Raw genomic sequence first — 27,979 nt, 5'->3', positions numbered from 1 at the left:
AACAAGCTATCAGTTTTGAAAAGAGAAAATCAAGTGTGTATTCTGATTTCATTTTATGTAATAAAACAATTTAGTTATGCTGCACCACATACTCCCCAGAGGCCAAAATACAAAGAAGATATACACAAAATGAAGTAAAATATAGGAGTTCTATGGAAAACCTCCATTCTCGAGGACTGGCTGAGTTCTAGTTACTGTTGCAGAAGGCATTTTACTGCTACCGACCCATCTGCTATCAAAAATTACACCTTCATCAGCTTGTCTTTCCATTGCTTGAATCCTTTTTGTCTTCAAAAGTCTGATAAATACCAACCCGAAGTAAGCAGTGAAAATCAGACCAGAAGACCCAAGCACAACCCCTATCACCCATGGATACCATGGCCTGTGCTTCCTTTTCAGTCGAACAACAACAGAGAAATGGCCCTCATCTGAGGTATAACATACATTGGGCAAGATCATGTCACTGAAGTGAACTGTCCCTTTAGTGCTGAAACCTACACATCTTGCTACAGTTGATTCCATCCCATCAGGGAATTTCGGGTTGGAGAAATGAATTGATATAGGCTTCCCCATTGTATCAAGGCTGATATTTCTTAGGCTTTTTGCTCTAGTATTTGATGCATCAAAAACCATGAAACCAACAACAGAAGTGATCAATGAGTAACCTGAAACCTTGTAGTAGTGAGAAGACCAGTTGCCGAGGTTCTGATAAACTATTGCCAGTCTTCTCACATGAGGAACTGGGACGGTCCTGGATGGGATGTGAAAGCTGCTTAGAGTAGCTCCTTTTTTCCACAATGTTCGGCTTCTGATGCGGGCAATAGAAACTTCCATACCTGAGAGATTAGCAGGAAGACTAGCTTTGTATAGAGCCCCAGTGTGAGGCCTGTGTCGAACCAGTGCTCTGAAAGCAAAATCCTGAAGAAACATATCCAGGGAATCATTGGAAAAGTTGTCTAAGCTATGGACAGAGGAAGAGAAATACAAGCTTAAAACCAACCAGAGGACTGTCAAACTCATGCTGGATTCCTGGTAATGATGCACAGTGTCTAAAGGCCTTCTCTCATCTTTTCAACATGAACAGATAGCAAGTGGAATATAAGAGAAATGCAGGAAGGATTATGAGGAAGGATTTATGCTATTACTATTAAAGAAAATAGATTTAAAGGCATTGTTGAATGATGATGCTTTTCTACAAAGTGATAAAGCATGCTCTTAAAGGGGTCCCAAAGGGAAAGGACTAAGAAGTCATTTGCTTCTAACAAAGTTTTGCATCTTTAATTAACCTACGTGGCCCGTTAAAGAAAATTTGCAAAGGCAATGATTATTTTAATCCCCAACCATTCAGTCGAGAGCGTCGTGCACGTCTAATTTTGACGTGTTGACTTAATCGAATATGGGTCTGGTACCTACATGCAATTCAAGTCCCCATTAATCATTAAGGTCAATTCGGTGTTGAAGGAAGAGAGAGAGAGAGAGAGAGGGTCTTAGCCCGTCGATTGCGGGGAACAACATTAGTATTCTGTGCTAAAAGCATGCGCTGATAGCTCTCCTCTCCTCACATGGATGCTATCTAACACATCACATGACAGATTGAGCACTTTGATTGATATTTAAGAAACATGCTTTGAGTGTCATTAATCAGTCATAACCATGCGAAAGAAACCCCAAGGCCAAATTAACATAGACTCCGATGGAAAACAAAGTTGTGTGTGTCAGAAATTTGAAGTCAGTTGTGGAGCCTAGTTCATGGGAACTGGTTTGAAGTTAGAACGAACAAGATGGGCATTGCAAGGGGAGGAAATGTTTCACCTTATGATGATTGTTGGTACAAATTTGTTGTCGTGTTACCCTTTTCACCGGCATTAGTAAATCTGTTGATCAGATGCCAAAAAAGTGAATTAGGTTAACACCTTTATCATAGAAACGTTTGCCCTTTTTGCAGTATAATTGAGAGTTTGAAACTCTGACTGACAGTGAAAAAGATACTTTATGAATGGCATCTGCTAAGTTTAAACGGTCGGGAAAGCATTCTCTTCTGACCCCCCTCCCCGCACTTGAAGTATTTGCATATAAGCACTTGATAATAATATTATACATAAAACATAAAATAAGATAAAATTATTCAAAATTTTGAGATGATTCATAAGGCATTTACATAGATTTTACTATCAGCAAGAAGCAAAAGGATTGGAATCAGTTAAACTGATCTAGGCACATGGAACGCTATAAAAAACCAGCTACCATAAACTCACTGTCTAATGGTGAGTTCAGCCCTGAGATGCAGGATGCCATTTATAAAATAAATGCTATCATCGGCCATGAATGCTGTCCATGGGATACCAAACAGGTTACGGTAGCCAACAGCCTTTCCTCCTGTGAAAGTGTAGTTCCCTTTATACTTACTTACATAATCCTCAGTTGGCTTTGACCTTGCTGCAAACTCATAGTCAACAGCAAAAGTAACAGATCCCTTCTCCTGCATTCCCAAAAACAGCCCAAAGCAGTGAAAGGAGCTTTGCTGGTCCATGTTGCAATGAGCAGACAAGAAAAATCCTTGCCCGCCTAGGTGAAACGCCTGTGAATAAACCCTACCAGCAGGAAACAGATGCACACACTCCTCACGCTTCAGGTCCAGGTACACAACACACTGCTGCCGCGGCATTTCAAACTCTACAACCTTGACTGGACGGTACTTGTAGGCCCGCTCCACAAAGCGACGATAAGGGGCATTGGCTTCCTCTGCTGCATGAGCGCGTTGTCGGTATGGTGTCTCAGCCTTGAAAAAAAGAGCCTCAAGCACAACCTTGGATGCCAGTTCCGGATCAAAGTCATTGCAGGTTAAAACCTTTTTCAACTTTCTGCAAGTCATATATGGAAAACGAATTAGGCGACCAAGGCGTGTAGCAAGAACATCACGTCGTTCCTCCAGTTTTGGGTAATGAGTCCGAGCCCACTTCAGCACAGAGTCATAAACAGCATCCTCTGAAGCTACCTGGAGATCATCACTGGAAAATACTGCCTCTATACCTGCAAGAGGCAAATTGAGTACCTCCTCCTGGAACCTGACAAGAAAACAGTTAGTGAATCCATGATTTAGGAAATAACTAAAAAATAGACAAAAAAAAAAACAGTTAAGGAGACGTTGAAACTAATATTACAAATTTTGCACTCCAAACAGCCAACATCCATATCAAAGTTATTGAACTTTACTCGGCTAAATATACACATGCTATAAAAGACTGCATTTTTGCCCCATCCTTTTTCCTGAAGAAGATAGCAAATCATGCAATATATATCCATCCACTAACATTTTAAAGAAGAATGCCCACTTTTTTGGACGAGGAAAAACTAAATAACAAAACCAAATAAATATCATCATAAGGATGCTGCACATTCATGAATAAGTAATAAAAGAAAAAACCCTTGCTGTTACTTAAAGAGATTACTCAAAATATAAATACTGGATTAATATTGTGGATAATAGTGGTGCTCACTTGGTCACATCCTTGTATCTGTCAGCAAGAAACTGCTTTGCTGCATCTGTCAGTGGCTGTACAGCTTCTGCCAGTAAAACACTAGAAGGAAGGTCCAAATACAGTAAGGCAGATTCGCAGGTCATAGGCAGGTTCCGCAACAATCGACTACAATATCTCATGCAAGACGCAACCTCAAATTTATCAGCAGCCATCAACACATCTAGCAAGGCCGTAGGTATGGTTGTTGATAGGGTGTTGCTATACATAAAACTAAGCAGGTCCATGAGAGCTGTTTCTTCTGCCCAGAGAAAAAAATATAACACACAGTATTAGTCAAAATTTACTTAGTCAAGAACAAAGTAACGACTTATAAAAGAATATAATGACCTTTAGACACGATCAAATGCAGAAATGAACCCACAAAATTTAACCAGTTCCCACGTTGAAACAGACCGAGATCATGGCAATTCATATCAATATGGGGAAAAAGAAGACAGAAATGATCAATAACAGGACACGTATTCCAGCACTTACCAGAAGCATGTATCCGGAGTGTCACATGTCGCTGCTCTGACTCCCTCATTCCATTAGAAAACAACTGCAAGAAGAGGCACAAACTGATAAGTCAATCATGACATCCAATAAAAAAACACAAAGCAACAGACCAACATCTCCACACCTTATAAAAAAATGGACTTTTTGCTGCTAAAATTGGAGAACTAATATGTATGGTCTTGACTCTAAGAACTGATGAACAATCCATGTTCCAAGATGAATCATTGCTAGGAGTGGCATCATTCCCTACAAAAGAATCAAACGGGTCTCAAGGTTCATTCCTTGCAATTAAACAATAACTAATATTGAAATCACAAAACAACTCTACATACAGTTATTATCGTTAAAATAAAAAAAGCTTTAAGCAAGCAAGACACCATTTTTGCCAAACATATAGGCCCTATCTTATTGCTAGATTTCCGACTACCTTTTTGCTTTCAAATACAAAAACTTAGGGAGAATTACAAATGTACTACTTTGTGAATAACAAAATCCATAATTTTACTTCTACCCATTTGCTCATTTCTATCAAATACAACTTCGTTTTTACTCTTTCGTGTTGTTCTTTTAGCAACTTATGAAGAAGCAAAAACATAAATAACAAAAGGCAACTAGCAAAAGGAACAAAAAACGACAATATGAAGGAACCCAAGAAATTTAAGTTAGCATAAAGATTAAGTCAAAAGAATGCCTTAATTAGTGTGTATATATTAAAAAAAAAAAAAGACGGCAAGCATTTCATCTCATGTAAGTACCAATTTGATTGGAATTCAATCCAACATCGGTAGGGGACCCTTCAATCATTGCCACAGCCTCTTCATCTTGATTTTCATATGTCACACCATCCTCCGTGTCTGGCATGTTACAATTTAAAGTTTGCTCCTCACGTTGTCCAACAACATCTGCACCTGAAGGGCAAAATCGTCGAACTAAAATTATTACATTGTTAGAATTAACAAGTAATTCCAAATGATTTAGTAGAAAAACAGACCATTTTCTTTCTTGATATCTTCCCTCCGCCTCTTTCTATTACGGGCCCAATCAGCTATGGAGGAGCAACCGTCACCGTCGGCTTTAGTCTCGCGCAAATCAGGCATGATCTCGATCCTCAAGACCCGATCGGAGAAATTACTGTCGTTGAAAGCAAACCCGAAGTCCGAGTCTCCAGAACCCGACCCAGATGCTTCGCCCGGTGAGAAGTCCGAGTCCATAATCGTTCGCGGATCGAAAAGATCAACGTTCGGCACTCTCATGCCCACACCCTCCACACCCTTAATTACAACAAAACACAAAACAAAATATAATACTACCGATAATCTCCCAGGGTGTTTTGAAAATATCAATCAAATTTCGAAGAAATGGAGGAAAGAAAATTGTATGTTCGACACCTGAAAGGAAACGCTGTCCTAGTTTCCGAGTTTGTAGTTGTTTTTGAGTTGTCTGTTCGGTGCTTCCTTATGTTGTTGTCGTTGGTTTTTTTTTTTTGATATCCATGTTTCTTTCGTTCGTATGCTACGTGGCAATCAAAGAGTGGGTATCACAAACTAACCGCCTTTTCAACATGTTTCTCTTCTCGGACGGATTTATTGCTGCAACTTAGACGCCAAGTAGGAAACGCAAATCTCCCAACTTGGGTTCTTGCCATTTATTTTTGGTTAGTCCCCTTTCTAACTTTTTTTATTTTCTTAATGGAAATAAGCCAATTGTTGAACTTAAATTTGAAATTATATTTAATAAAAAATACTACTAAAATAGAAAAAGAAAATACGACGGGAGAGACAAGTTGATGACTTTTTACCTATGACCATATGGCAGGTGCATAGTTCGGATAAGACCTGCCGGGCTTCCAACTAGACGGGGTTTTAGCCCAGTATTCAAGGGACTAGTAGACCAGTTATGAGTCGGCTGGCCCAAGTATTGCCTAAGGCTGATTTGGGCCGAATGGCCTACTGCACTTTCCAGCTATAGAGAGAAAGAGTCGGTCTAAGTCTAATTCTGTTCACTCGTTTGGGGTTCGGATGCCCAAGGCTGAACTGGGCTGGATTGTTAGCAGTCGTCAAACGCTGTCAGCCCCTGCCAACCCTAAACCGTACTACAGAAAACGTTTCTTTTGTTGAGGGTACATTTGACAAGGCCAGTAAGAGAAGGGAAGAAACACATTAGGACATGCATACTTTTTTTTTGTCCCCACCCCCCCACTCCCAAAGGTCAGTTGGGACACTAAGCATGATGCCCGAAGCCTTTATTAATTGTCCCACACGTAAACTCTCTTGGAGACTCACTTAATGTCTCATGCATAATTTCCTCTTCCCACAATTTCTTGGTGTTTATGTTTACCTTGATTAATAATAAAGGTACTAAACAACAGCACAATGAAACAGTCGAAATGCAAGATTATAGTGACATGACGAAGAAATATTTTCTTAAAATTCCTTTTTGTAGCCTGAGAACCTACTCACAGTGAAATAAAATAAAGAAGAAAAGAAAACCAGCAAAGACATAAATGGTTTTGAGGCAGAAGGATGAGCCTTGCTTGTCCCGTCTAGTCAAAGATCACATCTTTCTATTCCATCCCGGTTGGAGGTAAACAAAGCGCACAAGAAAATCTTCTCGTTATAATTTCATTGCCATATCCATTCATCAACTTTTCCTCAACCAGAATCCTCTCCCAGTGAACTTCACATTTTAAGTCAATTTGACTCCATGAAAATCTGTATGAGGCCTATGACGTGACTCAACCCAACCACCGTAAAGGAAAAAAAAAAAGAATACCTCTTATTGCATAGCTTAATCACAGTACAATCTAATTTTGTTAGCTTCAGGCTAGTTATGATTATCCTAATATGGAACGCATTGTCTATGAACAGGAAAACATGGCACTTCCATGAAGTAATTTAGTATATGAAATGATTACCAAAGTTTACCTTTAATGGGAATAACTCAATCCAATTATTAAAATTTTTATTCTCGTTAATCAAATTAAGAGCAAAAGACAAGGATTAAAAAGTTGATTATGTTCTCGATGCTTCTTCCTCCATCATTCAAAGTACAGATCCGTGTACATATTAAACATTCTTAATTTATTGCTAAATGATGATGATCATAAGCCCTTGCTTTTTAATATCTGATTCTTTTCATTGTTAAATCAGTATAGTTATTTTCTTATCAGTGGTTGAACAGTCCAAAAAGCTAAAAATTCTGTCTGCTTTGCTTCTCCATGGCAATAAGAAAATACCAACTGTAATGAATCATTTAAACTTGTTTATATTGCCGACTCCGGCATGAAGAATTTCTTCGGATGCCTGATACCAAAAACAAACTCCATTTAATTCTTCTAAGGCTTAGGGATGGTAAGAATAAATGCCCCCCATCCAAAGTATAAGGCTATACGGTGCTCTTTGTGTTGAGTCATATCAGATCATCAATCAAGGATTCCTTTGAGAAGCATCTTAGAAAAAAAAATAACAGAAGAAAAACAAACGAAAGTACTCAAACTACTATTCCAACACACACTTGTGTTTGGTTTTGGATGGTGAATGAACATTTTCAATAGCGAAAAAGGGTTGGATGATCACTTCCCAAACAAGTAAAACGTCCTTTTAACTAATCAGAGTAATATCCCTGCCAATGTTCTGATAACCTGACATCATTATTCACTTCTACCGTGAAAATACTAAAATCCTTTCTTCTTTTTCTTTTTCTCTTTCTACTTTGAGTTATGCTTCACGCAAATCCTATGATTCTGGTACATTTTTTGTCCGTCATTTTTACTACGCAAAAAGTGAAGCAGTACCCCCCTAAGTTGTCCACAAACCATTCGGTACTGTTCAAGTTAAACGATGCGGGCAAGTTGGATTCGAAATTCGAATAATATATTTTCCTTGCAGGGTGTAACTAAGTACTGCTTTTTTCTCTTTTGTGGGGGCTGATCGAAAAGATTTAAAAACAAAAAAAAAAGGGAAATATGCTTCTGATGAGCTCTGAGGTCATGACCTTTCTTTCCATTTGCATGTTTATCCTTGAAGAGATTTTCAACATTTGATCAAGATAGAATTTTCTACCCTCTCTAGAACTTAGGGAGTACCATAGATATGACAGCCTCTGTTAGTTTGTAACTTGGTAACTTTCTGTTGATCTTAGAATTTAATTACGTGAACCTCTATTAGATAGTTTGGTGCCAGGTTCCTCACTTTCTATTGCCCTCCAATGGCTAATAAATATAGCTAAAAACGTAGGCATGATGTTTAACTCTTATCTTATCATGATCAAGAGACCATTATATGCACGGTAATACCCTATGAGCTTACTCATAGCAGTTATAACTCTTTGGAAAAAATTGAATGAAAGCAGGTGAGGGACTGTAGCAAACTGTATAGTATTGTCATTGTCAACCGTTCAGTAATGAGAGTTGGAGCATACTCCAAATCCCCCCAATACGGAAGGCTGAAACTGAAAGTCAGAACTGTAACTGAAGAGAGACAAGTGCTTGGAAAAACCCCAACCAGACTTTCGAACTTGAAAGCATATCTCAAGGAGGTGCAGAAGAAGGAATAATGAAAAGATTCTAAAGGGTCATGCATGTGGGCAGCTAAAGAATAATTCTGGCAAACCCCATTATGACAGAGAGGAGTAATTGTTTTTTTTTTTTTTTTAAAATCCCTGATAAAGAAAAGATGATAGACATCTAATGCTAACTATTCAAAGGTAACAAATGGGGAAATTAAAGGTAGAAGAAAAGAAAAGAAACAGATGTTTGGAGCACAAAGAAAGTCATTTTCATGGGACAAGCCCATTTGTCCAAGTAAAGCATGGAATGCTCTCTGCTCATGTTTGCATTGGTACTTGTCTCCCATATGCTGACGTTTGTCTGCTAAGTTATCTGATCTCTCTTTTGTTTCTCGCCCGTCTGTGAAGGGAGGTGTCTCTCCTCCCTTGCATTTTTGTTTACTCCATTTATTTATGTGTTCTTACTTCTTAAACCTAAACCTTGTTTTTCCCCCACTCGTTTAATCTTAATCTCGTCCTTTTGTTAACCTTTTGGAATACAAACAAATGCATGCCAATAGGCAGAAAGATTTTCCTCGATTTTCCCCTTTCAACTTAATTACAACATCGTTGTTATTTTTGGATAATTGAAGATAATTGCTTGCAACATAGTACTCCCACTAGTAAGTGTATATTTGTGTTGATCAAAGAGGTTGCTGGGTGTGCATCTATATTTGTGTTGATTTACACTCTTAAATACTTAAATTTGATCATATATTCTTGGTCCAAGCGTAATTGCCTTCTCCCTTAAAAGGTGAGATTGATCAACCAGGCTTGAGATCAAATTTCAGATCTTACCTTTTATTTTTGAAATTTTAAAACATGTTCCCACTGACAAACTTGAAGATTGGGGGGTCCAAACTTCTAATGCCAGAAGAACAGTGTGGAAGAACCAAAGCACTCATCAATTTACACAGTTCCCCCTACCTGCCTAGTTTTCCAATTTTTACAGTTGATTGAAATTTGACTCAGAGAAATGGGAAATGCAATAGGCCCCATCTCTGATAACATTTGAAGGTGATGATTACAGGAGCTGTGAACATCAACAAGTAGAGAATGGAAGTTCGCAAGTGGTAGTACAAGGTGTGAGACGCTGCTCATGAAAATTTAATGCTTTTGGCTTATAGCGTTTGTATACATTCAAACTAGGAAAGATTTTTTATTATGCCTCCGGCACCAGCAATGAAATTTTTGGCTCAGTTCAGTCCATAGTACAATCTGCACAAGCATTTGCCAGGTACATATTCTTGTTTCCAACAGCCCCATTCAACCCCACCTACCATTTATTTGAAAAAGATTAAATGGTTCCCAAGTCCTAACAAGGGATATGGGGCATTTTCTTATATGAAAAACATTCCCAGAAATCCCCAAATTCATCTCTAAGGATGTAGCCAGTAGGAACAATGAAACAGGGAAACAGAAACTGATTAATTACACAGTACAAAATTCCATTTCAAGGCGCAATAAAACAGGGAAAGAAGAGAGCAAAATAAAGAGAACAGTAGCAATGGGAAAGAAGCGAGATTAGATGGACGGATGGACAGATGAGAAGAAAAAGTGGTGATTGGACAAATGGAAATGAAATGGCAAATAAGAAAATGCGTACAAGATGGGAGGGAAAGGAAGGAAGATGGCACCTTTTGTAGGCAGCCTTTTTATGTTGACAAGACAGTGAATTCAGGTAGTGACTGGGAATCTGATGTGATCTTTCCCAACAAATTCATATAAATAAATGATGGAGTAGTATATTAATTAATTTTCCTCATGGCCATCATTCTACCCATTTGCCCCTTTTGCTGGTTCCTACTTCCTTCCTCCCCACCCTTCACCAAAACTTCAACCTTTTTGTGCATTTGTCTGAATGCACAAGCTAAGCTAGCGTTATATGTTAAAAAGGGATAATTACACTTTTGCTCTTAAAGGTTTTCCTGTTTTTATATTTCAGGCCCATAAATTTCTTAATTTGTGACACCGTTAGGCTCAAGGATGACGCATTCACGAAAATACTCACCAATAGCTGACGTCGGGATAATGATGCTCAGGTTTGAATACGATACGTGGCATGCCACGTGGGTGGACACAGTCAAAATGTTAATTTTTTATATTTTTCATTGAAAAGTCAATAAAAAAAACTTCATGAACCTTGAATCTTAAGGTTAGGTACTTTATTCGTAAGCATTCGAAAACCAAACAGTAAAAATCAACCGCGTTTGTGATAAAGAATTTTTTAGTGACAAATGCACAAATATGTAATAGACATAGATAAATTGAAGAAGGTTAAACCTCAGCTTCTTTCAATGGAATAGACCCAGAAGGAGAAGCATCTAACCATTAGTGAGCAAGACCAGAGGAAGGAGAAGAGAGGAAATGAAAGGCAGGGTGGCGAGTGGGTGGACTCGCCTTGCGGTCTGGCCATACTAAACTGAAACCCAGATTTTGCGATGTTAAGGTCCGGGGCCGGCCATCAGGGTTCTCTTCCTTGCGGTCCTTCCCATGCTTTCTTCTGCTCAGATTTTCCATACTGAATGGAAACGGATCATGAAAACCATGTAAAAATTTTCATGAAGCCAGAGATTTCTTTCACTAAATTATTTATTTTTAGTAAAAAATATTAGATTTTTTTATTATAATCTTTATTTTGTTTTGCTTACAATTTTTTACCATCCATCGACGTGGCATCCGCAGTATTGCCATGGATTCACCGTTATTTCCACGTCAGCTTTTCCTTAATCAATTCCGTTTATGAACTACTGTTATCATATAATTAGGACTGAAATTTAAAAACACAATAACATTTAGGGCTAAAAATTTAATTGGCCCTATGTCATAATGTTATGATACTGTACATTGCATAATCTTTTTTGTACATTTGATCATAAATGTCAAATTATCATATTTTTTTCCCAAGTTTCCAACATAAACACGTGCATAAGGAATAATTGACATTGTTGAGTGTAGACAAAAACCCATGGGGACACCATGTTGTTACATCCCAAGCTGTGATTGCACATACAAAAACATAAATTATTGAACCAAAACATGAGTCCAAATACATAGCAATAATTCTCAATCTCACAAAATTTTGTGTATAGAAAATTTTTAAAATTATGATAGAATGATCTCGACTCAAATGTTTAACATATGATTTTGGTTTGTTGCATTTATTTAGGTTAATCATACAGCAAAAATCATTCATTAAATGGCCCATCCAACAACGTTCGACACGAAGATCAAGTTGTTAATTTTACTCAAATTTTTAATATTGCTGTCCCTTTATTTTAATAATTGTACCTTTTTTAAGCAAGAATTTCACAAGCTTTGAATTTGAAGGCAATAATAAAAAATTTATCAAAAAATTATTCTTAATTTCTCTTGATCGTCATTTCTTCGAAACTCTATCAATATGTATTTTTTTAATGTAAAATTTATGTGTATATGTATGTGTATATATATATATATATATATATATATAGATATAATGGTTTTGAAATACATTCTACTCGATCAAGTCTTTAACTTTTTAAGCAGTCGATAATCTCATTTGAAGTAAATTTTATTTATAGGAAACAAGTGGAGAAAAGGACATTTAATATTGTGTAATGTATATATATATATATCTCGACTCAAATGTTAACATATGATTTTGGTTTGTTGCATTTATTTAGGTTAATTAATTATACACCAAAAATCATTCATCAACTGGCCCATCCAACAAAGTTCAACACGAAGATCAAGTTGTTAATTTTACTCAAACTTTTTAACATCATTGTCCCTTTATTTTAATAATTGTTCCTTTTTTTAAGCAAGAATTTCACAAGCCTTGAAATTGAGAGCAATAATTAAAAAATCTATTGAGAAATTATTCCTAATTTCTCTTTATGGCCACTTCTTCAAAACTCTATTGTTATGTACATTTTTTTTAATGTAAAACTTGTTATATATATATAATGGTTTTGAAATATATTCTATTGGATCAAGTCTTTAACTTTATAAGTAGTCGATGATCTCATTTCGAGTAAATTTTATTTATAGGAAACAAGTGGAGAAAAGGGCATTTAATATTGTGTAATGTGTGTGTGTGTGTATATAATATTATGTAATGTTTTTATTTAATGAATTGTTTTCATGGGGTGAGAAAAATGTGATCAATAATAATGTTTTTATTAGGGAAAAAAGTGTAAAATATTGTTAAAAACGTGACTTGAAGAAAAAATGAGGAAAAATTTGTGATTTGAGACATAATGTCATGTACAAATATATGGTGAAGATGAATTATGGATGACACGATACATTCCCTTTTATTATTCCATGCTGACCAAATAATAAAGAACACAAAACAATTACTCAAAAATTAAGTAATGATCAGGTCAAAATATATGGGCTTATAGCATGAATTTATTCTTGGTGAGTAATATTTTACTATGATAATCGAATACGAAAATTTCAAATTAAAATGTAACGGTGAGTGTATCCCATTAAAATATATCAAAATATATATTGAACATGTTTTCATAATTACCATGTGAAACTAATAACAGCATGGAAGAAAAAAGGGTATAGTCAGAAAAGGGAGGAAAAAGAAATCAAATGGTTTAGTTCATATTTCAAACATTACAGCCAGCTTTGACAACAAACATGGCTTTCATGATTATTGCAATTTGATTGGAAAATTTCTCCATTTTGGGTTGCATGAGCTAACTCCAATGGCTAAATCATGTCAACATCTCATATTGTATATTGAGATTAATCTTGTTGTTGTTTAGCTTCAAATGAACAAAGTCTTTTGTCACAATCTCTTGCCTGTGAGATTTTAGCCCCGACAAGAAGCTGTTTTTCTTTTTTTAGGGTCCTCAAGAAATTCCAATTAAGGCATATTTTCTTTTTTTTTTTCCACACAAGTAAATGTAAATGTAAATTTAAATTTTCCTTAAATTTTGATGAATTCCTTTGCAAATGCATAATTTATTATGTTTGGAATCTAACACAAAATTCCTATCCTTTTATTGTTAAATTTGAAAGGGCAAAGGAACTTTCTTGGAAATTCCAAGATTAAGATAGTCTAATAACAATGACAACTACGCAAAAGGGTCACTTTTTTCAATTCTAAAGGTTTGAAATTTAAACCCATCATTTCAAATTCGATCAAAGTTGATTAAATTTAAAAATGAATTTTACAAAATGAATAAATAATTATCAAAACACTATCATTCTAGGCTGTAACTAGTTGTACCATGCTCTTTCTCTCTTATGCACATGCACGCCCACATATTTAACTTTTTGAATAATTCTTGAATTAAGTAGGTAAATAATTATCACTAAAGTATTTTAAAATAGAAATATTGAATCCAATTCTTTATCAAAATACAAAATAAAAAGAATTAATGAATTCTATAATTTAAGATATAGTGGGTTACATTTGAGGATTTCTCTGAATTTATATGAATTCTGCTTAGAATTAATGCTTCCAAATTTAAAAGAAAAACAAAACATTTCATTCAATTCCAAACACATGCTCTTTTAAAGCTGCTGTTTTTGATCATATTGGTACCAATTTCTCTTGTCAGGCAAAGCGAGTCAAGTTTATTTTTTCAGACAACAACCTGAAAGTGCGGTTGAATGTGTTGAGAGAGATATGGGCATGGATCATGTGTCTAAATATAAAACAAACAAAGTACATGCGATCTAATACGTGTTCTTAAGACTTTTGAACTCCAAAGTTAATAAAATAATCTGGTTTAAGCTTCTACTTTGATCAGAAAAGGACTTGATTAACAGTTAAACAAGTCAGGCTTTTCTTGACTAAGGCTTTTCTTCATGTGCACGGGGCATGATATTATGGATTCAGTCTGTACTTTCAAGTGCGGGTTTCAGACAAAGCTGAACTGTGATAACTGGCTTTTCTCTGATTCATATTCATAGCATCTAACTTTTAAACAACCAAAATCCCTGTAATGTTGCAAGGCATGTGCTAATAGAGATTAATATTAAACATGGGTTTTGATAAGTAAAGTTATATATTACTTACAATTTTGCATGCAATTTAAGATGCTAATGGAGGGGGGTTTGGATAAACTTGCACATCTCTTGCATAATTTAATGGAGTTTAAAAAGGCTACTGATCTCAGGCCCCTGTCGAAAAATAGGTTTGTACCTTGCTAAAACAAAGCATTTTGCCCAGTGTAATCGGAAAACCCTAGCTAGGATTATAGGTTTTCCAGGAATCTTTAGGGTTTCTATAGAGGTTTACTGCACATCTTTTCAAGTTCTTTTTTTCTAATATATAAACTGAACAATCCCTACAGTAGTCTATCTACCAAACTTTTTCTTTCTGTCAAATTGAAGCAGCAACATCATATGGACTAATGGATACGAATATGCACCCTCCTATGTCATCTCAAAATTCCTCCCTTTCAGATTTAATCAGAGAAGTGGAAAGATGAATCTTTCTTGTACAAGCAAAAACTGTGGCTTCAACTTTCAAAGGGCTGGCCTGTTTTTCTATTTCCACCCCACTGGCCTGCTCCACATAAATTCAACAGGATAGTATAGTAGTAGTATATACTGGGAGAGAAGCAAATTTTTCTATTTTTTTCAACTCCCATGCATAAATCTGGAATTGATTATACATGTAAAAATCTGTATAAAATGACACAAAAGTATATGTATATGAACAAGGCTGTAAGAATACAGCAATTCTAGGTTGTGCATTAAAATAGAATACTGGTACACTAATAAAAAAATCTAGGGCATATTGCAAAGCAGGGAAGTGATGGGCCTTCGTAAATCATAATGCAAGGGATTGGTGGGGAGCCTGGGAGAGGGTTCTACGAGGGGAAAAAAATATAAACAAGAAAAGGAAAAAAGAAAAGAATATGAATACGTCTCTCCTTTTAATTAGTTTATATTATTATTTAAAAGAAATTATACTTCTTGTTGAAGTATGCCCTTTCCTCTTTAGCTTATATAAAGCTATAAGCCCTTGTCTTTCCACCCACAGATCCATAAGATGCTTTGGCTGAGTTTGCTAGCCAGTGATTATAGAAAACTAAGCAATGATCTTTCTCCTCTTCTCTTCTCGGAAGTGTCCATCGTCTTCTGTTTGACTCTCCTTTGTGAGATCTTCCCTTTTGAACAGTCGCTGTCTTCACCCCTCCTCACTCTTTATTTCTCTCTCTCTTTGGTTAGAGCAGTTTCCACTTCCATTCACTTTTTGCCCATGATCCATTTCGACCTGTTACAGTGGAGAAATTTCTCTGTCCAATTGCTTCTGATTGAGGGGCTAGCTTCTTTTCTTTTGTTGGGGTTCTTTAGGGTTACATGGGACATGGGTCATTTTTATTCAATTATAAATTAATGTGAAAGTGGAACCACAGATCTCTGTACCAAAAACCTTGCAATTTAAGTGTTACTATGTGTTTTTCTAATTTCTGCTTTTTATTTTTGTTTATTTTGTTGATGATCTAACAGGTAAGAGAGCTTTCTTCAGTCCACTCATGGGTGGCGATGGGATTTAATTAGCTGCCGACTCATTCATCCAAATACTGAGTTAAAAGGATCAGCAAAGATACCCAGTAAATGAGTGAATGATGCGGGAGACAAATTGAATCCTAAACTTCCTGTGCTTGGACTGAAGGGAGCTCCCTCTGCTGTTATTTTATCCACTTGTAACTCTTTTTAGTTTCTTAGATCTTCTTTTGTCTTGTTCATATCACAATTTCATGTACTTTACTCAAGGTTTTTCATATCTTTTTATGACAGCCATGCTTTTATATATATATTTATATATCACAATTCTAAGTAGTACTTTAGTGCTGAGGTAATGTTGGAATGATGATCTTTAACTTATTCGTTTATTCTTTTTCGTGGACATATGTCTAGATTATCTCAACTTCTTAATGGCGGTGGGTTATCTTTGTTCGGCTTCAACGAATCTAAAGAAATACGCCACCAGTTTCCTGACTAGGGCTAAGGTTTCGGGTATTTCTTTTTTACCTAAGAAAATCCCTTAATGAGGGGTAGCTTACAACTAAAACTTAATTTTGAGCAAAAAGGCATCGCTAGTTCTCCAAATTGTAATGGCTGGGCCTAATTACTGATTTTGCATCTTGTATGAACAGCTCGAAAACCTTGGAGACCAGAAGTTTTAGGGTTTCTGTCAAGCTGGAGTTGCAGTTTCTTGTTAAAAGCTCCCTAAAAGGGCAACGCATGGGAGGAGAAGCTCGCAAAGCTCACGCTCTACGACAAAACCTTCTTGGGTCTTGCTATCTTACTGCAACAAGTTCCTAGACATGTCTGCCAACATTGGAATTACCAAAACATCCCCTTCCGGTTGTTTAAAAAAGTCTTTGGACCAAGATTTGCAGGAATGTGAAGCACTAATCTTTGTTCTAATCCTGTGTCTTTGGGTGATTTTACTCTTTTCAAGTTTGGATGCAAAGGTAAAACGCAGCACTTTTTCTGTATGCCCACTTTCTAGTTCCTTTCCTGTATAAACATTGATAAGCAAAAATCAATTAATTATTTAATTGCAATAAATAGGGCTTTGAAAAAGTAATAAATGAATTGGCATACATCTACCAGAACCTTCTGCTGTTACGTATGGGAAGTTGCAACAGGCAGTTTCCAATTAACATCTGGCAGTATTGAGCAATTTTCATCATGTCAACCATTCATGGTTGCTTGTATGTCCATATAAAAAACCTTTGATAAAAGGATACTTAGGCTTTAATTAGCTTGTGTGTACTAGTTGATGGATGGATTGGAAGGATAATGGCATACGCATGTCATCTATGCAGAACAATGGCAGTGAGTTGAATGTAGAGAGGGAAAGAGAGCGTTGAATTTGGTTTAGTATGCCAGAAAGCTTTGGATGGCCAACCTGAGAAACATGTTTATATTTAGTATTATCACAATAGTATCACTTTATTTCGAATAAGAGATATTCAAATTAGGATCAAAATCTAATTGGCTTCGGACATGTGTAATGTGTACTCTTCGATATTCTCTCATTTAGAAAATGGGAACTTTTGGAAAAGGAAAGAAATGGCCACCAGCAAGGTCATTCCCGAAGCTAATAGGTCGAAGCAGATATACATATATATATAAGCTGACCTTCCATGAAACCCTATTTTAAGACGAAAAAGAAGAGAGAATGGTGTGTGTATATGTATAGGTGGAAGTGGGGTTTCTTCTTTGTTATTGGGTTCTTTTTCCCTCTAGTGCTTCCCTCCCAAGGACCAGTGAATGCCAAGTGCCTTACTCTGCCCATATATCTCTCTCCTTTCCCCAAACGAATCTCTGAAGACGAGAAACAATTCCCCCACCCCCACCAAAGATGTTTGATGTATCTTTAGCTCATTCATTTTATATACCATTACTCTTCTTCTTCCTCTCTCTTTTACCTCCCTAAGCCTTATCAGCACCATGCCAAATATGGATACGAGCTTTTTTCTGAGTCCCTGTCTGCTTTTGTAGAAACCAACGGCTGTTTCTCATGCCATGATTGATCATTGCACCATCTTTAACAAACACAAGTGCCTTAGTTTTTTGTCATTATTGTCCCATAATTACAATCTGGTGGGCATGAGAAATTTCCACGTGCCGGTCCCCTAGTGGTCCCCCGAGATTGATGATACTGAAAAAAAATTTTCGATGCTCAAAGTTGGGATTTGATGATAAGGAGTTGTTTTGTATTTTAGTAAGTAAGATCAAAGCATTGTAAAGTTTGATCTTTCCTTTATTCTCTGGGGCCTGGATGTTCCAACCCATTTGGAAAAAGGTTTCATTGTAGATGAACTGGTTTAATTTCTTAATCAAATTCTCGTCCATCATCATCTTTTTCAGGGATATGTTGCATAAATTTTTGACTTTCTTTCCTTTGGGAATTGGGATGATATGAACTACTCACTAATGAAGCCGAGAAAATGGAAGTGAATATATATAGTATCTTCATGCTGGCTTACAGGCATGATGTGACAATCACTTCATTTATCTATGGACTTTAGGACTTAGGAAATGAAAAAGAAGAAAGGATAACCTAAGAGATCAAATACCCTTCTTCTAATTGTTAGGTACATGAAATCAGAAAGATGATCATCATCTGAAACTTTACCATGTAAAGTTTCTCTTTAATTTTCTTGCTGCTGTCGTTATATCATGAGTTACCCATTACCCACATCATTTGAGGGCAATTCAATTAATGTCTTCAAGCTAGAATGGACCTTTGATGACAAGTATTGCTGGAGTATATCCTCAAATTCTCAGGTCAGTTTAGCATCTATGAGAGATGCAACCCTTTAATCTATGCCATGTAGAACCATATTTTGCATAGTCGAGTTCTCTGTATCAGTTCATATATACCAGCAACCTAAATTTCCGTATATATACTTCCAAACCTTGTACTTGAACCAAAACCAGAACTTTTGCAGTACTCCAGGGTTTTTCTTTTCTCATTATAGTCAAGCTGTACATATTAGAGCTTCAAAAAGTTTTACCATCTTATTACTACTTGCTAATAAAGCCTCCCTTTATGAACATGAGCAGATATATAAGAACTTTCAAAAGTTTTCATTGTTTTCTTTTGATAACTTTAGGGTCAATAAGATTATTGGAAGACATCAAGTTGCTCTTAAAATTTTCACTTTATATAGAAAAAAAACATAGGATATCCGATGCTTTGTCTTATATCGTTCATCTGTTCTGACCCACCTTCAATATTTTCCTAGTACCATTTTGATTATATTAACATGCAAAAGTTTTAACTAAGATCTGGAAAGATTATCTTGCTTCTCTAACTGTGCAGCTTCGATGAGAAAACCATGATCTAGAGACAATCTTTCTTTTTTAACGTTTTCTTTGAGGTACAATGGCATGGCCAGAAGAGGGGAAATGAGTTGACTGAATCATATTTATCACATTCTCTTGATTGAACAAACCTCTCCCAAGGCAAGGAAAACCTGGAAGAAGCTCTGTTTTTTTTTTTCAAAGTATTATTGGCATTTGTTTCTTAAGAGAGCTTTTTCCAGTTGATATTTAGCCTACCCATAAATCAAATATGTAGATAACTCATATTTTGACATGGGACTTCTTTTTTCTTTTTTTCGTTCTACTTGAGAAAAGGGGCACGACATTTCCAAGTGGATTGCTGTGTTGGAGAGGCGTGTACCTAGGTGCACATAAGACATGACATTCAAACGGGAATGATGGAGAAAAGAATTAAAAAGGGGACTGAGGTTCAATTTGAACCATTTAATTTCATGTACTACGTGTACGTAATAACTGGTGCAGTGGTCCAGAAACTTGATATTTGCAAATTGCAACTGCCATGGTCATGCGGAATAATATTTGCCTTGCCCGCAGAGCCAGCCCCTCCCTACACCACTTCAATTCCCATCTCACGGCACGCCATTCTTTTATGATGTGTATGCACTCCTTCCAATCAATCAAAGCCATCTGAACCATACAGCAACCAGATTAAATCTTGAAACATCATTCAAATCCAACTAGCATATGCCCACCAACGAGGCCAGCCCAAAAAAGGAGAAGTCCAATAATGTCATTTTCAAGGTTTATATCATTGGAAAGTGTAAACGGAACATTGGAGCATCACCGTAGTCTGCTCAGCGGAAAAGGATAAGAGACAACTTTGTTGTAAATTACTTCAGCCACAGGGTTTGGGAACTCAAGCATGGAAGGGAAAGTGTTGGAGATGCTTGAAGTTGGGCCCTGTGAAGATGACTACCGGTTGGGTTTTCTCATAGGTCAAAGGTTCTGTAGTCAGATAAGAAGCAGGTTGGCTGGAGACCTCATTCTTCAAAACCAGCTCCTTCCTTTTGCTCGAACAACACAGGCACAACCACTGATCGAAGCACTCTCAGAAACTAACCAGAAGAAATTCCCAAGATATTGGGCTGAACTTTTAGGGACTGCAGAAGGAAGTGGTGTGCCTGTTCTTGATGTAGTGCTCACAAACTGTTAATTTCCATCATATATCTCTATTGAATCAGTCACATTCTAGTTCTTCCCGTGCAGATAATACTTATCAACTTCAGGAAAGAGATACTTCCATTAATTTCAAATACAGCAATGAATTCAAATGGTGATACTACAGATGACTGTTCTGATATTCTCGTTGTTAGCGATTTGATGGCCCTTGCAGCTCATAACGAGGATGCAAATGTCGCTCTAGTTGGCCACACGTATGCTCTTTTAGTTTCCTGCATCCTGCTCTGATTCTAGACAGTGCAATATGTATGATAAATAGATACTCGTAAAATGTAATCATGTCTATGCTGGATTTGCAGCTATTTGATCAAGCGAAAACTGTCAAATGGATTATCTTTCATAGCTTACACATATGCAGGAGAGCTTCCAAGCTGTGCTTTTGGATTTAACAGTCATGGAATGGTAAAATTTCTTTTGTGCATCATAATCTGTACTGGACCATCTTATGCTAAAAGGAGTGAGATAAAACACAAGTCCCCAATATGAACCTAACCAGATGTAAGTCTTTGGCCGTATCAATAACATTAAGATAATAAAAGAAAGGAAAAAAAAAAGAATAGCATGATTGTTGCTTCAATTTTACTAGATGTCTTCTGAAGGAGTATTATTTCAAATGAAAGCTAATATTTCCTTCATACATACCTTAAGGCATTCACACTGAATTCTGTACCCCCAACCGAAGATGAGATTGTACCAGCTGGCATTGGAAGGAACTTTGTGTCTAGAGACCTTCTCGAAGCAACAAGCATTGCAGATGCATTAGCAGTAAGACCCTGTAATTTTCTCTTCTCATATCTTATGAAATTTAAGACGAGCTTGATCATTGGTACTGACATGGTTTAACCTCAGAAAATACGTTCATCAGAGGTTTCTGTGGGACACAGTTACAATTTAATTGATATACAGACGCGTATGATCTTGAATGTTGAAACCGCATCAAGATCTCGAGTTTCAGTTCATGAGGTTGGAGCAACACCATTTTTCCATGCAAATACGTATCTCCATCTTCAGGTTCAGCAGGTAAACAACATATCACATAAGAGAAGGAACCTTCATCAGGGCAAGAGCTGGTTTTACCCTTTATAGCTAGATCCATCTGTGGCTGCTGTGCTGAATCTCAAAATGCTTTTTTAACCAACTGATTTCAAGTAATAGCAGTTCAAAAGTTTCTATATGACAAACTCAGATACATTATCACATCTTATTATTTAGCACAGAACTCTAAATCAGTTTTATAACTTAATTCAACTACATTGAAACTGAAAACAATGTTTTGCAATAAAGGTACACGATGAAAACTCAATGAGCAGGCAAAGAAGAGCTGCTCTTCTACCACAAGGATCAAAGACCAATTTTCTGTCTATTCTAGGAGATACAGAAGACACAAAGTACCCCATCTACATGACAGGTATAAATTGAAAGATGGAAATGTAGAGCTGCTTCTCTTCAATGGTTACTAACTCAAGCTATTGGCATTATTTTCAGGTCCAACTCTTTACACACTATGCACAGCTGTCATTGATTTGGATGAAAAATCACTTACAATAGTTGAAGGGAATCCAAAGAAAGGAAAAGTTTCTCATGTCTTTTCTATGTATTCGAAAGACTTAAACCCTGAGTTGGTCAACTGCGCCGAAGGGACTCGTCTCTAGAGCATTTTATGCAGGTTCATAGAGGCCAATCATGTGACCATCAATGCATCGCATGGCAGCAACCTGATAACAATGAACAAATTTGAGTTGCAACTTCAGTTCATCATCAAGCTAAGCATAAGAATAAGTGAGGGGTGAAAAAATGGAGGCAATACCTTTCCATGGATTTCATATTTGATGGAACCATCTAGTTCAGCTCCTAATGCCATTAATTTCGTTACTGTACCGTTAATGTCGTTCACTGTGAATGATAGAAGTGAAGAGTATCCATTCTGCTTCACATTATCACTGTCAAAAAAACTGGGTTAGAATTATCCAGTTTCCCTCTCTTTCTTTCTTGGACAATTGAATGTTCAATAAAGCAACGTAAATCTGGGACTATCAACAATCTTATTTATTTTGGTTATTTTTCACTAAGCCTAAAATCATCAAGAAATTTATCAAACCTTCCATGTCAGAACGAAAAGAAATGTAAAAGCAGCACCTGGGAGATTGCATAAGGGCAAGCTTGAGAGGACCGGATTGGAGCTCTGCCCACCGAAGAGTGCAGATATTTACAGAGAAGTCGAGCCCTTGTGAGTAGAACTTAGCCGCCTTCGGAACGTCCTTGTGGAGTTGGAGTATCCACCTGAACGACGCCGCCGCCGCCATCTCCCTTCTTCCTGTCACTTCCTCTCGCTTTCAAACACGACGTCGTTGCTATTCAGGCCAACCTATAACATCGAATGGCCTCTTGTCTGTCTATTCCATTTTGGGTTTCAAAGACTTTATTAGGCCCAAACCCCACAAAAGAAAAAGGGATGATCGTTTGGCATATAATCGGATCCGATGGCTTCAAGTATCCAGTATACGTAAAATTTCCTACACCTCTCTCAGGATTTACGGTCTGTTTTATAACACACTGAAAACTTTCAACGTTAGAGGGCAGGTGATATATCTTGAATGCTCGCTTGGGAGATATAGAAACTAGAAAGGCTTAGTCACTCAAAATTGTAATGGACCCAAGATTCATCTGATTCGTATCTATGTTGTGATATTACACTAATATACAAACATTAAAAAAAAAAATCCAGAATTATGACATAGCAACATTCAGATTAACGTGTATCGTGGCCAGTATGGCAGTATTCACATAACATAATGCCGGACTGCAACAGGACGCAGAACCAGTTAATCCTGTGAGCTTTTCAGCGGATTGTTCAGGGAAAAGCCCGTGAGCTATGACTTCCCCTTGAATATTTTTAAACGAGAGCGTTGCCCTTTCGATCTTGCTTCAAGAAGCTTGGCCTTCAATGTGTTTTCCTTTATTCCTGGAGGTAGCTTGGTGGAAGGCTCGGATACATCTACGTCGGGGGATGTGAATTTCGTCATCCATTGTCGCACTGGGCTAGGCTGGTTCCTTCGTGCAGGGAAACTAGAGGAAGCCTCCCCACAGTCGTTTTCAGGATTTATATTCCCACCTTCTGACAATGCTATATGATTTCGTATCAAGTTATCCAGTACATAATTGGAGCTCAGTCCATGGATCTCATCAAGCTTATTCTTTCTTCCATCGCTGCCATAATGGGTAGCTTCATCATTTTCAAATTTTTGTGACACCGTTATTTCAGTGGTGATCCCTACACCAGTATTTTCCTGTTCTGAATCTGCCAACTGGGACTTTTTATTTCCGTTACAGATGGCTCTTGCCATCTTTTCTTCAAACTTAACTTGTAAGCTGGATGGATGCCGACTTTTACTCTTCTCGTGGGATGAAGGTTTTTTCTCTGCATGATTTGATTTCATTATTTCCTCGACATCACCATTTACAGCTTCGTCTTCATTTGATTTCAAGTCAACACTGCTTGGTTTATTCAGCTCAAAACAATTCGAATCACTGCCAGCAGAATCTTCCTCACCACAAACATCTTTGGGTGCACTCACAGCCTCATTTAAAGGGACAGATTCAAGTGATTTCCTGCGATCCTTTCGTGACAAATAATCAGTACGCTTAGAAACTGAAGTACCAACCCGTTTAGCTTGAAGGAAGGTCTCTATTTCAAAGCCTAATTTGTCTACTAATGAATTCTGTTCAGCAAAACCAGACTGAGCTTCTTCCAGCTTCATCTGCATCCGCTCATCAAGCCATGATTCAGATATATGAAGAATCAAACGATCATGGTCAGCCACTCCTGCCCAATCCTCATCAGATTTCTGTCTTAGAGTATGCACCTCCTGTTCATAGCTTTTTATTCCCCTCGCAAACTCATCACAAAGATCTTCCAAGAGCTTCCTTGATTTCCTTTCTCTTTCAAGTTCTTTCAAGGCATTAGAAAGAGAAGCTTTTGCCTCAGACACTTCCCGAGCTAACTTCCTGTGTAGACTCTCTGATCGTTTTCTTAACTTTCTCTCATCTTCTAGTTCATCCCTCACAGACTGTACAGCAGCATGAATCCGGTCTTGTTCCTTACTCTTCCTAACTAGTTTGTCTTCAGCAATCTGCTTCATCAAATCATCAATTTCGTGTCTATCTGCTTGCTGATCTCGAAACAACTCCTTGATCCTAACACGGGAATGATCTAGTTCCATCTTCAATGCTTTTATCAATGAGATATTAGACGCATGTTGCTCTTCCAGGCTCCAAATACGATTTAGTACTTTTAGCAGTTCTGTAGATGTTTTGAGATTATAATGTGACTCACCAACCCTTCCCCTAAAATCTAAGGAACTGCTAGGCGTGACTGCAGGATTATAAGGGGCCACCTGAAAAGGGAGGTAGGGCATGTAAAAACTCTATGGGATGGGATGTAGAACTTCGTGGGAAAGACCTACTGAGCAAACCACACAGCAATAATTTCCAAGGAATTCTAGCAGAAAATTGATATGAACAGACATAACACCATAAACATCGGTGTGGAAATTGATAATCGTCCAAATTTGTTCATGATTGTTCTCATCGTAAATAACATCCCAGTAAGTGAATTCTGAAAATGCCATTTATGTAGCATTCAAAGCTACAAACAGGCTATATATTTCTTTTACTGTTATAAAAAATCAGATATATGTAAACAAGTAACTAAGATGTTATGAACGCCCAATATGCTATCTATCAACTTAGAACCTTACTGAATACTACAGAGTTAGATTTGAGGCAGAGACTAAAGAGACAGTAGTCAGACTATAGCCAATGTGAACTAACTTGGTGGCAAGGCTCAAGTTTTTCTGCATATACAGGACTCACAACAATTATTCTTTCTTTACTCTTATTCAAGTAGCTTCAGTGAAAGCATCAATTACAGAAAGAACATCACCTTCCCTATTCAGTATTTATTCTACATGTAGCACCTTTTTCAGTAGGAATAAAAGAAAATTTACCTCCATTGAACTGCCATAACTTGCAGGAGATACAGGCTGTAAGGCATGATTATTTTTTTCAATCGATCGATGATGTTTCATCAGAGTTTGAGCAATATGCCTCCTCAAACTGCTTGCACTCTCTGGCTGATATAAGAAATAAAACAGAAAAGTTAGTAACAGAAGGTATTGCTTCCCCCTTGGATAACTCTAGAAGTGGCTGAAGACATTGAGTTCAAGCCACCAAAAAAGGTTGAAATCAACAAAAACTTTGTTGGGTCATCTTTTTATAACAAGTATCAATTAAATGGTTCTCAGTCCTCACTGTAAAGCAATGTCTAACAAAGTTACACTACACTTGACCATCAATCCATCATAGACAAATGATAAGTTAACGGTCAACAGTAAAAATTCAAGAAATACTCAACACTCTTCTGAAAATTCAAAAATTAAGGCTAATTACAATATTATATTGAAAGATTAAAGCAACCAGTGCCCTCTGGTTCCCCATAACAGAGTTATGGAGAACCAACCAACTAACAAATAACTGCTTAACCAAACACCACCAGATTTTATAGTATTAATCCTGAATTGAATGCTTTATGTTTTTTTTTTTTTTGTTAAAATAATAATCAGTTAGCAGACCAAACAATCAATGGCGTTGGTAATTACAACAGATAAAGATTGCAGGCACAGGGACGATGCTTCTTAGATATTATTAGGAACTAAATTGTTAGCTAGATCAATGAGAGCCACAAAACCAAAAACAGAGTTAACTTAGAGTAACTCTCCATAAGGAAAAAACAAATTCATAATCGAGGAAATCCTTTCTCGTCCAGAAAAACCCTCTCCGTTTTTCATGCTTGCTCATATGATTATACAATTCTTGACAAGAAAAGGCTCCATTAGGTTTTGAACTGGTCAAAAACGGTTGACAGAGAGCAAATTTTCCATGAGACATGAATAAAATATGAAACAATAGTACATTCAAGACAAATAATCTAACCTAACAAACTCTATAAACCAAAAAACATGAAAGTTAGGCAGGGCATAACCAAACAACCAAGACGGATAACATGAAGACAAAAAGAGTAGTCCTATCAACATAAACTGTAAACATCACCAATCTATCTGCATATCTCTCAGCCCAAATAACAAAAACATAAGAACAAACCATGTAGCCTAGGACAAACAAGTATCATCATTTTGCCACACCCAAAATTCCAAATCAATCACCATCCATCCCACCAACTAATAGATCAAAATACCCCAAAGGAGAACCTTTAGAAGAAAAATAACATACAAATACAAAAATACACATACACTACTTGTAGACAAACAGAAGTAAGGTATGCAACAAAAAAGGAAAAACCTGGTCAGGATCAGAGCTGGGGCAAGGATCAGCCAAGAAATGAGAAAAGTCAATTCCTTTGTCCTTGAAAAGATTGGCGTGGTGGCGTTGGTGGTAACGGCCATTAGTGTTGTTAACACCTCTATGCATTTTAGGATGATGAGGAAGGTATTGATGAAACTCCCAGAGGGAAGCAGCTAACTTTCTTGCAGAAACAGCAGCAGGAGGAGGTGGGATGTTGTTATGATGAAGGCGAGCCTGAGGGTGGTAAAGTTTCCACGAAGGGAGTGGAGTACAGGGGCCCCCTCCTTTCCTATTCCCTACCAATAATACCCTCCTACTCAACTTTTCACACAAATTTTCCTCCTTTTCTGCTACCCCTTCTCCACTTTTTTCTGCCCTTTTCATCTCTCTCTCTCTCTCTTTCCCTTTCTTTCTCCCTAGCATTCAAAAGGGTTTTATAAAACTACTGTATTCTTTTCTTTTTCATCTATTTTCACCCTTTTTTTTGCCTCCTGTGGTCTATCCTGCCGAGTCCAGAGCGAAATTTTGTTCTTTATTGTGGCTTTTTTTATTCTATTTACTCCTTTGTTCTTTTGTTGGGTTCTCCTTCTTGCTTAGAGAGTAGTACTGGGATTGATCCCCCATGGACAAAATGATTTATAGGGGAGGGAATTGGTTGGATTACCTGTCAAGCATTTAGTTGGGTCACCCGCCAAATTGTAATTGCATGAAGCTGGGCAGCTATAAAAGACTTTAAATTACTGTAGTAATTACTGAATGGGTAAATTCCACACGTGTTTTCGGTAAAAAAAAAAGTCAATCCATTCACCCATTAATCACGGTCTTTTTTTTGAAAAAATAAAATTAAATAACATCTATATGATTACTAAGGTGGAAGGGGATAGCCACAGTGACTTCTATAAACCAAGAAAATGCAGCTTGTCACAAGATTTTTGCCATTGTCAGTGACTTATCATATTTGCATTTACAGCTAGTTGATTTAACTATATTTATATTAAATAATCATAATAATGATAAACCTATTTTAATGTTTTCTC

At 36.9% G+C, this 27,979-nt stretch overlaps 5 protein-coding genes and 1 long non-coding RNA gene across 7 annotated transcripts; 2 read left to right on the top strand and 4 right to left on the bottom strand.

Annotated features, from left to right (window-relative positions):
* Nucleotides 1–13: 13 nt before the first annotated feature.
* On the bottom strand, nucleotides 14–1,985 carry LOC18606634 (uncharacterized). Of its 2 annotated transcripts, XM_018117336.2 has the most exons (2): nucleotides 1,813–1,985; nucleotides 14–918 (listed from the first exon to the last, which is right to left on the bottom strand). In XM_018117336.2, the coding sequence occupies exons 1-2, from the start codon at nucleotides 1,864–1,866 to the stop codon at nucleotides 151–153; spliced, it is 822 nt and encodes a 273-aa protein (XP_017972825.2). In that variant the 5' UTR covers nucleotides 1,867–1,985; the 3' UTR covers nucleotides 14–150. The 2 variants fall into 2 exon arrangements, with proteins under 2 accessions (XP_017972825.2, XP_088660872.1); XM_088804746.1 differs by lacking the exon at nucleotides 1,813–1,985 and having other exon boundaries at nucleotides 14–1,193.
* Nucleotides 1,986–2,092: 107 nt separating this feature from the next.
* Nucleotides 2,093–5,673, bottom strand: LOC18606633 (BTB/POZ domain-containing protein POB1-like). Its single transcript, XM_007040350.3, has 7 exons — nucleotides 5,423–5,673; nucleotides 5,026–5,305; nucleotides 4,790–4,942; nucleotides 4,159–4,280; nucleotides 4,014–4,077; nucleotides 3,498–3,777; nucleotides 2,093–3,065 (listed from the first exon to the last, which is right to left on the bottom strand). Exons 2-7 carry the CDS (start codon nucleotides 5,285–5,287, stop codon nucleotides 2,252–2,254), a joined length of 1,695 nt encoding a protein of 564 aa, XP_007040412.1. The 5' UTR covers nucleotides 5,288–5,305; nucleotides 5,423–5,673; the 3' UTR covers nucleotides 2,093–2,251.
* Nucleotides 5,674–15,594: 9,921 nt separating this feature from the next.
* LOC18606632 (uncharacterized) lies at nucleotides 15,595–17,114 on the top strand. The gene is made up of 2 exons (XR_001926907.2): nucleotides 15,595–16,556; nucleotides 16,697–17,114. It is a non-coding gene; the product is annotated as an uncharacterized LOC18606632 (long non-coding RNA).
* Nucleotides 17,115–20,156: 3,042 nt separating this feature from the next.
* On the top strand, nucleotides 20,157–22,622 carry LOC18606631 (uncharacterized). The gene is made up of 7 exons (XM_018118045.2): nucleotides 20,157–20,535; nucleotides 20,610–20,776; nucleotides 20,882–20,984; nucleotides 21,231–21,347; nucleotides 21,432–21,602; nucleotides 21,867–21,990; nucleotides 22,068–22,622. The coding sequence occupies exons 1-7, from the start codon at nucleotides 20,266–20,268 to the stop codon at nucleotides 22,232–22,234; spliced, it is 1,119 nt and encodes a 372-aa protein (XP_017973534.2). The 5' UTR covers nucleotides 20,157–20,265; the 3' UTR covers nucleotides 22,235–22,622.
* LOC18606630 (uncharacterized) lies at nucleotides 21,813–23,073 on the bottom strand. Its single transcript, XM_007040347.3, has 3 exons — nucleotides 22,719–23,073; nucleotides 22,390–22,522; nucleotides 21,813–22,297 (listed from the first exon to the last, which is right to left on the bottom strand). Exons 1-3 carry the CDS (start codon nucleotides 22,883–22,885, stop codon nucleotides 22,241–22,243), a joined length of 357 nt encoding a protein of 118 aa, XP_007040409.2. The 5' UTR covers nucleotides 22,886–23,073; the 3' UTR covers nucleotides 21,813–22,240.
* Nucleotides 23,074–23,194: 121 nt separating this feature from the next.
* Nucleotides 23,195–27,566, bottom strand: LOC18606629 (uncharacterized protein At5g41620-like). The gene is made up of 3 exons (XM_018118044.2): nucleotides 26,940–27,566; nucleotides 25,589–25,714; nucleotides 23,195–24,976 (listed from the first exon to the last, which is right to left on the bottom strand). Exons 1-3 carry the CDS (start codon nucleotides 27,363–27,365, stop codon nucleotides 23,453–23,455), a joined length of 2,076 nt encoding a protein of 691 aa, XP_017973533.2. The 5' UTR covers nucleotides 27,366–27,566; the 3' UTR covers nucleotides 23,195–23,452.
* Nucleotides 27,567–27,979: the final 413 nt, after the last annotated feature.

This window comes from Theobroma cacao, chromosome 3 (assembly GCF_053813885.1).
Source record: "Theobroma cacao isolate CCN51 chromosome 3, ASM5381388v1, whole genome shotgun sequence".
Classification (NCBI taxonomy): Eukaryota; Viridiplantae; Streptophyta; class Magnoliopsida; order Malvales; family Malvaceae; genus Theobroma; species Theobroma cacao.
This window is presented reverse-complemented; position numbering and strand designations above follow the sequence as displayed.

Coding starts and splice junctions, on each gene's coding strand:
- LOC18606634 (XM_088804746.1), bottom strand. CDS start 1,020: ATGAGTTTGACAGTCCTCTGGTTGGTTTTAAGCTTGTATTTCTCTTCC.
- LOC18606633 (XM_007040350.3), bottom strand. CDS start 5,287: ATGAGAGTGCCGAACGTTGATCTTTTCGATCCGCGAACGATTATGGAC. Junction 4,943..5,025: donor AGATATCAAGAAAGAAAATG/GTCTGTTTTTCT, acceptor TTTGCCCTTCAG/GTGCAGATGTTGTTGGACAA. Junction 4,281..4,789: donor ATTGAATTCCAATCAAATTG/GTACTTACATGA, acceptor ATTCTTTTGTAG/GGAATGATGCCACTCCTAGC.
- LOC18606631 (XM_018118045.2), top strand. CDS start 20,266: ATGGAAGGGAAAGTGTTGGAGATGCTTGAAGTTGGGCCCTGTGAAGAT. Junction 20,985..21,230: donor GATTTAACAGTCATGGAATG/GTAAAATTTCTT, acceptor ACATACCTTAAG/GCATTCACACTGAATTCTGT. Junction 21,603..21,866: donor TCCATCTTCAGGTTCAGCAG/GTAAACAACATA, acceptor TTTGCAATAAAG/GTACACGATGAAAACTCAAT.
- LOC18606630 (XM_007040347.3), bottom strand. CDS start 22,885: ATGGCGGCGGCGGCGTCGTTCAGGTGGATACTCCAACTCCACAAGGAC. Junction 22,523..22,718: donor GCCCTTATGCAATCTCCCAG/GTGCTGCTTTTA, acceptor TTTTTTTGACAG/TGATAATGTGAAGCAGAATG. Junction 22,298..22,389: donor AATATGAAATCCATGGAAAG/GTATTGCCTCCA, acceptor CATTGTTATCAG/GTTGCTGCCATGCGATGCAT.
- LOC18606629 (XM_018118044.2), bottom strand. CDS start 27,365: ATGCTAGGGAGAAAGAAAGGGAAAGAGAGAGAGAGAGAGATGAAAAGG. Junction 25,715..26,939: donor CCAGCTCTGATCCTGACCAG/GTTTTTCCTTTT, acceptor TTCTTATATCAG/CCAGAGAGTGCAAGCAGTTT. Junction 24,977..25,588: donor GTTATGGCAGTTCAATGGAG/GTAAATTTTCTT, acceptor CTCCCTTTTCAG/GTGGCCCCTTATAATCCTGC.